The following is a 12,269-nucleotide window of genomic DNA, read 5'->3' as shown; positions in this document are numbered from 1 at the left end:
TGGAGGTGGCTCCCCAGAATGGGATGAGTCCCATCAAGGTGTGGGTGTCCCATGGAAACCCCACTGCCCCTGTGCAGCTGGGGGTAACGGGAGCAGGCTGGGAGTGACTGGGAGACAAGTGGGAGTAACTGGTGAGTAACTGGGGGTGACTGGGAGCCAACTGTGGGCCTAGAGAAAAGAATCCAGTGGCCAGCTGGGGTCAGCTGGGAGTAACTGGAGCAGCTGGGAGGTACTGGGAGCAGGAGAGGAGTGAGGGGTGACTGGTGGCAGCTGAGGGAGCAGATGTAGAGTTATGGGAGAGAATCCAGCAGGCATCTGGAAGTAACTGGGAATGACTGGGAGGCAGCTGTAGGCCCACAGAAGAGAATCCAGCGGACAACCGGGAGCACCTGGCAGTAACTGGGGGCAGCTGGGGATAACTGGGAGTAGGTGAGGGGCAGCGAGGGGTAACGGGGGGAGCTGAGGATGACTGAGGAGAAGACATAGGGTTATGGGAGAGAGTCCAGCCGGCAACTGGGAAGAAGTGGGTGCAGCTGGGAGCAGGTACAGGGCAAGCAGGTGAGACCGTGGTGGTGCAACTCGATGTGACTGCAGGTAACTGTGGGCAGCTGGGGGCCGGTGTGTGGGCACCAGGGAGCAGCTGGGCGAGCCTGGGGGCAGCTGTGGAGCGCTGGTGGCAACTGGGACCAGCCTGGAGGAACTGGGGGGTGTCGGGGGGGGCACTGGGACCGCGGGGCGATGGCCACGCCCCCTGCCCGGGGCCACGCCCCCTGCCCAAGGCCACGCCCCTTTGTGGCCACGCCCCCTGCCCGGCCGCTGGCGGGTGTCGCGGTGAGATGACGTAAGCGGGAGCGCGGCGCGCGGCGCGGCCTGTCCGCCATGGCGAAGACCGTGGCCTATTTCTACGACCCGGACGTGGGGAACTTCCACTACGGTGCGAGCTGGGCCGGGCAGGGTCGGGGCGACACCGGGGCTGCGCGGCGGAGCGGCCGCGATGGGGCTGGGGCCGGCTCGGGGCGGGGGTGTGGCTCAGCCCGTCCTCCCCTGCCCCCGTCCCAGCCATTCTCCCCCTTCCCCTCTCTCCCCCTGTTCCCCCGTCTCGTCCTCTCCCCGTCCCTCCCCGCCCCCGGCCTCGGTCAGACCTGCTCGGGAGCGTGGTGCCGGGCGGCGGCAGCGGCCGTTGTTCGCGGCCGCAGCCCCGTTAATCCCCGCGCGGTTGCGGTTCCGTTCCAGGCGCGGGGCACCCCATGAAGCCGCATCGCCTGGCGCTCACGCACAGCCTGGTGCTGCACTACGGCCTCTACAAGAAGATGATCGTAAGCCACGCGTGTCCGGGAGCCGCAGCCCCACGCGGGCCGGGGGCGGGGGACAGGAGGGCACCGCAGTGAGCTGTGAGGGCTCAGCCGGTGGCACCCGATGCAGAGCTGAGCCCCGCAGACCACGCGGGGCTGCTTGGAAGGGCCCCCTTGTTGGTTGATGGTGTCCTGGTCCCGTCTGTGGGGCTGTGACTGTGCCCGTGGGGCATCTCTGTGTCTGCAGCACCTGCTGGGAGGGACCAGTGACCTCTGCGAATGGAGGTGCTCACCTGGAGAGGAGAAGGATCCGGGGAGAGCTCAGAGCCCCTTGCAGGGCCTGAAGGGGCTCCAGGAGAGCTGGAGAGGGACTGGGGACAAGGGATGGAGGGATAGAACAAGGAGGAATGGCTTTAAGCTGAAAGTGGGGAGATTTAGATGGGATATTGGGCAGGAATTGTTCCCTGGGAGGGTGCCAGGCCCTGGCACAGGGTGCCCAGAGCAGCTGGGGCTGCCCCTGGATCCCTGGCAGTGCCCAAGGCCAGGCTGGACATTGGGGCTTGGAGCAGCCGGGGACAGTGGGAGGTGTTCCTGCCCATGGCAGGGGTGGGATGGGATGAGCTTTAAGGTCCTTTCCATCCCAAACCATTCCATGAGTCTGTGATTCCTTGTTCCTCTGCAGCAGGCACTGCACACCAGGCACTTCCTCTGTTGCCCCTGAGCTCAAAGGGGCTCACGCTGGGAGTTGCACTGGGCTGAGGGCTCTGGGAGTGGCTGTTGGGCTCAGCCCTGGGCTGCTGCTGCAGCTGTGGAGGGTTCCAGGGACCTGGTGAGCTCAGGCTTCTTTAGAGGCCGTAGAGATGCAGTTTATGAAAAGAATTTTAGATGTTTAGACTTGAGAAAAGTTGTCCTAATTAATAAAATTCCCAAATAAAATCACATCCCGGGCAGTGACTGTGGGGAGACGCAGCACTTGGTGGGGGGGAGTGTGGAGGGGTCTTTGCAGAATTCCTCTTCCAGATTTTTACTGCCAAGTGTGTGGATTTCCACAAACAGCTTCCCTGGAGTTGGGCTTTTCCTTGCAGGGAGAACCAAACCCCCGTGTTCTGACCTCACACGTTGAAAGGGCCAATCCCTGCCTGAAGGAGGCAGTGGGCAGAGCCCCACATCTTCAGGCTCGAAATCCTTTTCATGGGGTTTGCATTTTCCACAAGGTGCCACTGGGAAGCTGAAAACCTCAGAGACAACTTCATGCCAAGCAGGCAGGGACTGGCAAAGTTAGGAGCAAATCAAAGCAGGGATTTGGGGCAGTTGGGACTATAACAAGTCCTGCTACCTTTGTGCTGTGGTTGTGTTGTTTTTGCCTCCTTAAAATGAAAGGCTGTGATCCTGTCAGGCTGAGCTTGCCTCTTCCCACCTTTCCCAGCTCAGGAACGTGGGTGGGATTGCTGGCAAGGCTGGAAGGAGCCAGGTTTCTCCTGCCAGCAGCCAAGTGAAGATTTCAGTCTGCTTTTTCCCTGCCTTTCTGTTTGATTCCCACATCCCTGTTTTGGGAGCCTCTGGCTACCCAGTGAGAGCCATTTCTTGTCTCTTTGCCATCAGCTTTGGTCTGGTTTGGTTTAGGGGACCATTGGGATTCCTGGGGGATCCAGAGCCCTCCTGGGAGCAGCTCCTGCTTCCCCCTCAGCAGCTGCTCTAAGGAGTTGCCTCCTTCCCCTCTTTGAGTTGTCAGAAACACCACATTCCACAAATCCACATGGGAAACACCAGGAGAGGAGGAGATGGGCTTGTGTGGGGATCTTGTGGCTCTGAAAATGAGCAGGTTTCCTGCTCAGCCCAGAAAACAGGAACGTGGTGCAGCTGTCCTGAGGAATTTCCCTTTGGAGAACGGCTTTGTGCATCTTCCTGTTAATGTTCATGTTCCACTTCTTCTGTAAAGGGGTTGCTTTAAATGAGAGAAATTGGGAATCACAACCAAAAAAAATCTCTTCTCAGTTGAATTTCCTCTCCCAGGTACGTGGTGTTAATTTTTAACTCCCCCTCTACTGAGGTATGTGCCCTAAGAGCCAAACTGGCAAACCTGGGTGTCACAAGATCCTGAATTGGAGTCCATCCACCTCCCTGACCATTTCTCCCCATTTTCCTTTCCAAAGGAAACAAAACTTACACAACTCTTCCATCTGTCTGGCAGCTTTCTCCAAACAGTTTCAGCAAATCTGACAGAGGGACCAGAACCACCCCTAGATCAAGGTCTTAAAATTGTGGCAAGCTGGTGACTTGTGGAACGATCCCCCCCAGTGAAGGAAAAGCTGTGGTTTGGATTTGGCTGGCTTTTTTTGCTGCCCAAGGAGTAGGGGAGGAAGGCATGGGAGACCTTGTGGCAAGAGCTGCAGTCAGGAGAGGCAGGAGATGGGTTTATGAAGGGGAAAAATGAAAGGAGAGCAGGTTTTGTGGGGCAGCTGTCGAATTGGAATGAACTCCAATACCGGTGTTTGCACGTTTTTGGTGTAGCTCGTGCAGGTCGCTTGTCAGTGAGCTCCATGAGCTTTCTTACAGCCCCAGGCAGTGCAGTTGGGCTGGGGAATAACTCCTGCTTTTGTCCCTGCAAGGTGTTCAAGCCGTACCAGGCGTCCCAGCACGACATGTGCCGCTTCCACTCCGAGGATTACATCGACTTCCTGCAGAGGGTGAGCCCCAACAACATGCAGGGCTTCACCAAGAGCCTCAACGCCTTCAACGTGGGCGATGACTGGTGAGTGCCCCCCTGCCCTCAGGAGCTGCTCCTGTCCCAGCAGCTCCTTTGGAACATCCCATTCCTCCCTTGTTTCTGACCACAATGGGGAGCGTGTCCCTCCTCAGCGTGTGGAGCCTCCGTGGTTCCTTTCCCTTCTCTGTAGATGTTGCTCCTCTCTAGAGCTCCATTTGGCTTTGTTGGGTTGCACACTCTGGCTCTGCTGGTTCTGGAAGTGGTTCCAGTTCTTTTGGAATGTGCCAGCTGTCTTTGTTAAGAATTTGAGTGTTGCACCCAGCTCTGGGGGCCAAAGAACATCAACCTGGTGGAGCAAGTCCAGAGGAGGCTCCAGGATGAGCAGAGGGATGGAGCAGCTCTGCTGGGAGGGAAGGCTGGGAGAGCTGGGATTGTTCAGCTGGAGAAGAGAAGGGGTGACCTAATTGTGGCCTTCCAGTGCCTGAAAGAACTGACAAGAGAGCTGGAGAGGGACTGGGGACAAGGCATGGAGGGACAGGACACAGGGAATGGCTTCCCAGTGCCAGAGGGCAGGGATGGATGGGATATTGGGAAGGAATTCCTCCCTGGGAGGGTGGGCAGGCCCTGGCACAGGGTGCCCAGAGCAGCTGGGGCTGCCCCTGGATCCCTGGCAGTGCCCAAGGCCAGGCTGGGATAGCAGAAGGTGTCCCTGCCTATGGCAGGGGTGGAACAGGATGAACTTTAAGTTCCTTTCTAATCCAAACCCTTCTGGATTCCATGATCCTCCAGCCAGAGGGGAGCTGTCACAGTCCTCCCCTCTCCCAGGGCAGTGTCTCATCGTGTCCCAGCTGTGGGCTGGACAGACTCCCATGTGCTTTGAGAACACTGAAACCTTTTCAAGACTGGTTTGGAAGCTTTGGGAATCATTATCAAATACCCTGTGTTTCCCACTGTGTTTGCAGCCAGCTCATTCCCCTGCCAGGCCTCAGTGAGTTCCAAGGGTCAGAGTGATCCTGATCCCAAATTAACCCTTTCACAGAGATCTGAGTTTTCTTCTTGCTCAGGTATTACCCCTGGGCAGTTTGATTCCTGGCTGTGCTCTGGGGAGGAATGACATGTTCTGGGTTTGGACAACATGTTCTGGGTTTCAATGTGGTTTCTTTTCCAGCCCAGTGTTTCCAGGCCTCTTTGAATTCTGCTCTCGTTACACTGGGGCCTCCCTGCAGGGAGCAACACAGCTGAACAACAAGGTAAGAGGGTGAGGGGCTGATCTTGTGGAGCACAGCCAGAGCTTTGGAGGAGGAGGAAAAGCCAGAAGGGTGTTTGTGGACCCCAGGCTGGGCAGGTGGAAGCAGGGAGGAGGGTACAGAGTTGTTGTCACCATATTGGCACCTTAAACTCACTTCTCTTTCCTCTCTTAGATCTGTGACATTGCCATAAACTGGGCAGGGGGCCTCCATCATGCCAAAAAGTTTGAGGTAATGTGGCAGATCTGTGCATTCCCGTGTCTTTGGGGCCTGGGCTCTGTGTTGATCCCATCCTAAAGCTGTTGGGGTTTCTCTCTCTTCCAGGCTTCGGGCTTTTGTTACGTCAATGACATCGTTATCGGCATCCTGGAGCTGCTCAAGTAAGGACAGGGGCAGGGGCTGAGCTCTCCTGGCTGCTTTGTGCTTTCCCTCTGCTTTCTCTCTGTTTCCTTGCCTCATTTGCCTTTCTGGAATCCAGGAAGCCCAAAAACTTCTTTTTTTGTCCTGGTCTCATCTTTAAGACCCAAGAAAGGGTTTGAGCACTGCAATATCTGACTGCAGTTTTGGTGCATGGAGCTTGAGGGGTACAGAGGAGCTCTTCAATCCCATTCCTCATCCATCTGTAAAACATTCATCAGCCTTTTTGCCACAGGGGGCCTTTTGTTTTGGTTCACTGGAGACACAAAAATGACTCAAATCTTTCTGGAGTTGCTTGAGTGCCTTCAGAACAGGGCTTGGGCTGCATGTGGATGATCAAAGGACGTTTGGTCTCAGCAGAAAAGAGTCATTTCATTTTCTAAAATGAAAAAGAAGTTCAGAATGAGAGGAAAAGTTACAGAAATACCTTTAGTTTCTTGAATTGACCTGAGATTTTGGGTTTTGGTAATTTTTTTTTTTGTACTTCAAAGCGCCCTCCTTGTCACTGAACCTCAGACAAGTCATCATGGAAGTAGAAAGGATTTGGAGTTGGTAGAACAATAGTTACATGACTGCTGGCAAGTTCTCTTGCTCTCAGATTTCTGGGATGTACTGGGATTTCTTGTTCTTCTTCCCTCTCTGTGTGGAGCCTCAGGATTTCCCTGGCTACCCCTGCACTCCCATTTTCTAATCCCATCCACCAGAGGCCTCCAATACAGCTCAGTTACCCCTCCTGGGATATTATTTATGTCCCTGTTCTTTTGGGCTCTGTTTCCCAGGAGCCATTTCTGCAGCAGGTGACTGCATTTGGAGTTTGCTTCTGTCTCTGGCTGCTTCTCCAGTCAATTTAGCCCAGGCTGGGATTTTTGGTGCTCCCCAGCTGGGACACAGCGCTCCAGCACCGTGGCATGTGGAGGGAATGAGTGTTCCCACCTCCTCCATGGCAGCTTGCCTTTCATTTCCTGATGTGATTAAAATCACTGGAGCTCTTAAAGATTAACCATGAGCACGTTGGAAACCAGAGTCTGCACCTTTTGAACTCCCAGCTGGTTAAACAAGTCCTTTTGCAAGACATTTCTGGCCCCATTTAGAACCCTTTTTGTTCTAATATCCATTTCCCACCGCCTCAGAAGAAAATGTTTTAAATGCCAGTTTCCAAGCCCGTCAAAAGAGATGTTTTGAAGTGTTTGAGTGTGTACAAATGGCTGGTACCCAAACTTTGGTATTCCACAGGTATCACCCCCGTGTGCTGTACATCGACATCGATATCCATCACGGGGATGGGGTGCAGGAGGCTTTCTACCTGACAGACCGTGTCATGACAGTGTCATTCCACAAATATGGCAACTATTTCTTTCCTGGCACAGGTAGGTGTTGGACTTCCTAGCAGGAACCTGCTTCAGAACCCTTTGGAAGCTCTGCTGGAGTAGAAAAGTGTCAAATTTCCCAAAATTCCAGCTGTAGGGGGAAACGCTGGGAGAAAGCGATTAGAGAGGAATAGAACTGTGGGTGCTTGTAAGGAAGGAGTCCTGAGGAGGTGGAAAGACTCAGCCCAGGCTGGATCTTGCCTTCCCAGAGCTCTGAAGTCTCAGGGCTGTTGTGACTGTGCTGTTTTGCAGGTGACATGTACGAGGTTGGCGCAGAGAGCGGCCGATACTATTGTCTCAACGTGCCACTACGAGATGGCATCGACGACCAAAGTAGGTGTTCCCTACCCTTTCCCCTGGCCCCGGGGCTTTCCTGGTGCTTCTGCTCCAGAGCTGTGACAAATCCGCCTCTCTCTCCAAAGGTTATAAGCACCTCTTCCAGCCAGTCATTAACCAGGTGGTAGATTACTATCAGCCCACCTGCATAGTGCTGCAGGTAAGGAAGCAAAGCTGGGCACACATCCACGCCTTTCAGAGGCTGCAGAGGGCTGTCCCTGTGTTACCTTCAGTCCCTGGGGCAGGGGGCTTGGTGTGGGTCTGGAAAGCAATGCTGAAATTCCCTTGTTTTTCTGTTCCCCAGTGTGGTGCTGATTCTCTGGGTTGCGACCGGTTGGGATGTTTTAACCTCAGTATAAGAGGCCATGGGTAAGTACAGCAGGGCTGGGCACAGGAAAACCTCCTGAGGGGCTCTGAGGAGTCTCTGCTGTGAGGTTGGAGCTTTGGCTTTGGCCTGCCAGCAGTTTTTGGGGGGTTTTTAACATTTGTGTGGCCAGAGGGGGTCTGAGAACGAAGCTTTGGACAAGGTGGGTGGTGGAGGAGGAAGAGGAGGCCATGGAGATGCTTCAAGGGCTAGAGCCAGGCTGGGAGAGCTGGGGGGGTTCACCTGGATGAGAGAAGGCTCCAGGGAGACCTCAGAGCCTAGAGGGGCTCCAGGAGAGCTGGAGAGGGACTTGGGACAAGGGATGGAGGGACAGGACACAGGGAATGGCTTCCCAGTGCCAGAGGGCAGGGCTGGATGGGAGATTGGGAAGGAATTGTTCCCTGGGAGGGTGGGCAGGCCCTGAGAATCCGTAGCTGCCCCTGGATCCCTGGCAGTGTCCAAGGCCAGGCTGGACATTGGGGCTTGGAGCACCCTGGGATAGGGGAAGGTGTCCCTGCCATGGCAGGGGTGGGATGGGATGAACTTTAAGGTCCTTTCCAACCCAAGCTCTGTGCTGGGGATTCAGTGGTTCAGGCTCCCTGGCTGGAAGCTCCAGGTGTATCCCACCAGCCACGGTGGTGTTGGAGTTCAGGGGGGCATTTCTGACCAGTGAACCTGTGCTGCAGCTTGCAGCTCTGGCATTTTCCTGTTTGGGGTTTGTAGGGAATGTGTGGAGTACGTGAAGAGCTTCAACATCCCCTTGCTGGTGCTGGGAGGAGGAGGTTACACGGTCCGGAACGTGGCACGGTGCTGGTGAGTCCCCTCTGCCTGCTGAGGGGCACTGCTGGGGCAGTGCCTGTGGGATTTATCCCTGCATTTCCCACATCCCTTTCAATGCACTGAGCTCCTCTTTTTCCATGTTTCCAGGACTTATGAAACGTCCTTGCTCGTAGATGAACCAATTAGCGACGAGCTCCCGTACAGTGGTGAGTTGCAGTTGCCTTTTTTTCCTTATTAGGTGCAATTCTTGTGATCTTCTCTTCTGCATTGACCAGGGCCAAAGTGTCAGCACTTCCTGACCTTGGAGATGGCATTAGTCATGCCTGGAAGTGTCCAAGGCCAGATTGGATAGGGCTTGGCCTAGTGGGAGGTGTCCCTACCCGTGGCAGGGGTTGGAATGGAATGAGATTTAAGGTCCCTTCCAACCCAAACCATTCTGTGATCTCCCACCACCCACTTCACTGGGCAGACACAGCCTTTTGTGTCAGGTGTGATTTCATTTGGACCGTTTCCTGCTGTTCTTCCTGTTGTTTTAGCTAATCCCTTGCACTCAGAGTGGAATATTGCTGTGCTTTTTAAGTTCTGCTCACTGCCAGGCAGGTGGGAGGCTGAGCTCTGCTCTCTGCACAGCTCCTGGCCCTCTGTGCTCTAACTCTGCCTCCTTCCCCCTCAGAGTACTTTGAATACTTCGCTCCAGACTTCACCCTTCACCCTGATGTCAGCACGAGGATTGAGAATCAGAACTCCAGGCAGGTGAGTGCTTGCAGCCACGCTGCCCTGTCAGCTTTGAATTTCCAAAACTCTATGGTTGATGCTCTGTCCTGCGAAACCAGGTGGAGCCCAGGGCAAAAAAAACCAATGAAAAACAACAACTGGGTTGCCTCAGTGTTTCCTGTGTGTTTGAGTGTCAATGACTGAATTCACTCTGCCACCCCCCTCTGCTCTGATAAATGGCTTTTTGCCCCAATTTGTTGCTCTTGGCGACCACACAGGTGATGCTGACAGAGCTGTGGCTCTGTGCAGACAGACACATCCCACTGTGGTGATCCCTGTGTTTTGTCCCTGCAGTACTTGGATCAGATCAGGCAGACAATATTTGAGAACCTGAAGATGCTGAACCACGCTCCCAGCGTGCAGATCCACGATGTCCCCTCGGACCTGCTCAGCTACGACCGCACGGATGAGCCCGATCCAGAGGAGAGGGGCTCCGAGGAAAACTACAGCAGGTACCAGAGCTTGTTCTGGAGCAATGGGCTTCCCTTTCTGTCCCTGGCAGGGGATACAGAGGAATCCATCCGTGTCCTAGAACAGATACAATTCAGAGAATCCCAGATTTTGGGGTTGGAAGGGACTTTAAAGCCCGTCTCATTCTCGTGGGCAGGGAAGTCACTTCTGAGCCTCTTGTTTTACCCAAGGAGCTTTTGTAGGAACGTGTGGTCTCCTAATGCAACATTCCCTCAGGCCCCCAGGTCTCTCTCTGTCCTCCCTGACAAGGATTTCTCTTCCCCCAGACCTGAAGCTGCCAACGAGTTCTACGACGGTGACCACGACAACGACAAAGAGAGCGACGTGGAGATCTGAGGGCTCTGCCCTGGGCTCGGGACTGCGGGGCCTCCTGCCTTGGACACGGATGCTTGGAGCACATAACTGGGCCCTATAGGAGCTGGTTTGGCCCTCCCTTCATCTTGGATTGCGTGTGGTGGCAGCAGAGACAGCCCCACTGCAGGCTCCTGCCGCCTGGAGAGGCACAGAGGTGGCATGGGTTCCTTCCTTGTCACCACGGCACGGTTCCGGCTGTCGCTGCTCTGGGAATGGAACCCGTGCTGAGTGCTGGCTGGCAGCTGTGTGACTGCCCTCAGAGCCTGAGCCACACTCCAGGACTCCCATGCAGGCTCCTGCCAGCCAGGTGAGAGCTGGAGCAGCTGTGCCTACGATCTCTGCCTCTCTCCAGCAGCTCCGGATCCATCCTGCTGTCCCTGACCTCCACTCAGGTACCACCCCACTGTCCCCTGCAGCTTGCACTGAGAGCTGCTTCTGATGTCCCTTCCAACCAGCTGATGCTCCACGGCTCCAGGAACTACTGGAGAAGACCAGGCCAGTTGTGGGGTAGGGGTCAGGATGTCCCTGGAGCAGGGAGCAGCTCGATGGAGCAGGATGTGTACAGAGCGTGGGCTCATTCCTTCCCCCCACACCCAGATCTGCATTCACAAACGAGTTCTGCAGTGCTTTGCTGAGATGGACACAACCTCCCTGTTGTGTTTATTCCTTCAGAGGCTTAAATCCCCATGGAACAGAGGTTTGGTTGCCCAGGTCAGTACTTGGTGTGTCCTGCACCTTTAATGTAGCTTCCAGCTGGCTTTGGTCCTCCTGTGTGTCAGCGAGAGATCTGGGCCATGCTCCGAGTGGAAACCATTCCCTTGGCTCTACCAGCAGCTGTTGCTCTGCTGCTGGGTGAGGGAAGCTGCCTCCTCCAGGTGCTCTGTTCCTGCCCTCATGCAGCAGAGCTTTCTCTTGGCCCTCCCTCCAATCCCAGACTCGGCTGCTCCTTCTCCCGAGCCCTCAGCTGGTACCTGTGGTGGTTTGGAACGTGCTGGTTGGGGAGGTGGGGGGGTTCAGCCTCTGTCTGTACGGTTCTGTTTGTTTACTGATGTCTTTAAACATTAAAGAAGAGGCAGTATTTTTCTTACCTGACCTGTTGTTCGTCTCTTTAATCCCCACACCTTTTTGGCTCCTGTTCTCCCAAGGGTCCAGCACATCCCTGGCAGGGTAGTGTCATCCACTGTCTGAAGGAATGGAGGGAATTCTTCTCCTCAGAATAAATGTTGGTGAGTTTTTGGCATCACTGCACAATGAGGAGAGCACCCTGAACTCCCTTTCAAGAGGCCAGGTGGGGTGGACACTCCTGTTGTGCTTCTCAGTCCAGCAAAAGCTTTGCAGGAAGCTGCAGAGCTGATGCAGGAAATCTTTCCTGCAGTTATTTTAAATGCCATGGTTTCTCTGAGTTGCAGTGTCCACAAGAGCCCCTGCACTTCACACTCTCACTGTCCCACAGCCCTTTTGGGGACTGTTCTGTAGTTCTTGTCACTAAAACATGAAGTGGGCAGTAAGTCAGGATTGCTCCCAGTGGGTGCCCAGAGAAATCCCACAAAAATAAACTCTGATAGAATCAGGCTGGGTGTGGAGAAGGAGGATCAAAGGTCTAACACAGCTCCTGTGTGAGGAAGGATTTGGTGGATCAGGATCCTTCAGCTGAGGAGGGAGAACTGAGCTGGGAAAGGCACCATAATGTCACAACCATGAGTGTCAGAGAGGGTTTCTCCAAGTACCAGATATTAGAGGAGCAGGGACTACAAAAGCTGGGATTTCACCAGGGCCTGGAGTGCCAAGACACAGGGAATGGCTTCCCAGTGCCAGAGGGCAGGGATGGGTGGGATATTGGGAAGGAATTGTTCCCTGGGAGGGTGCCAGGCCCTGGCACAGGGTGCCCAGAGCAGCTGTGGCTGCCCCTGGATCCCTGGCAGTGCCCAAGGCCAGGGTGGGACAGTGGGAGGTGTCCCTGCCTATGGCAGGGGTGGAACAGGATGGGATTTAAGGTCGTTCAACCCAAACCATTTGGGGATTTTATCAAATGAAACTGAGCACCAGCTCAAAGATGGCTTTGAACACACAGAGTTGAGCCACACCTCAAAGGTTTTGTCACCTGGGACTGGGAATTTGGTTTCAAAAAGGGTCTGGGGGGAAAGAAGAATTGATGTTAAT

General features: G+C 54.8%; 1 protein-coding gene across 3 annotated transcripts; it reads left to right on the top strand.

Moving 5' to 3' along the window:
• The first annotated feature begins 823 nt into the window (after positions 1-823).
• HDAC3 (histone deacetylase 3) lies at positions 824-11,196 on the top strand. Of its 3 annotated transcripts, XM_069029370.1 has the most exons (15): positions 824-934; positions 1,234-1,316; positions 3,902-4,044; positions 5,168-5,249; positions 5,421-5,477; positions 5,571-5,626; positions 6,897-7,030; positions 7,283-7,363; positions 7,453-7,526; positions 7,671-7,735; positions 8,454-8,543; positions 8,658-8,716; positions 9,184-9,263; positions 9,579-9,736; positions 10,022-11,196. In XM_069029370.1, the coding sequence occupies exons 1-15, from the start codon at positions 880-882 to the stop codon at positions 10,089-10,091; spliced, it is 1,287 nt and encodes a 428-aa protein (XP_068885471.1). In that variant the 5' UTR covers positions 824-879; the 3' UTR covers positions 10,092-11,196. The 3 variants fall into 3 exon arrangements, with proteins under 3 accessions (XP_068885471.1, XP_068885472.1, XP_068885470.1); XM_069029371.1 differs by lacking the exons at positions 824-934; positions 1,234-1,316 and adding an exon at positions 3,580-3,812; XM_069029369.1 differs by lacking the exons at positions 824-934; positions 1,234-1,316 and having other exon boundaries at positions 3,580-4,044.
• The last annotated feature ends 1,073 nt before the right edge of the window (positions 11,197-12,269 follow it).

This window comes from Aphelocoma coerulescens, chromosome 13 (assembly GCF_041296385.1).
Source record: "Aphelocoma coerulescens isolate FSJ_1873_10779 chromosome 13, UR_Acoe_1.0, whole genome shotgun sequence".
In the NCBI taxonomy this organism is placed as follows: domain Eukaryota; kingdom Metazoa; phylum Chordata; class Aves; order Passeriformes; family Corvidae; genus Aphelocoma; species Aphelocoma coerulescens.
The sequence above is the reverse complement of the archived record's forward strand: the minus strand, read 5'-3'. Positions and strand labels throughout refer to the sequence as shown.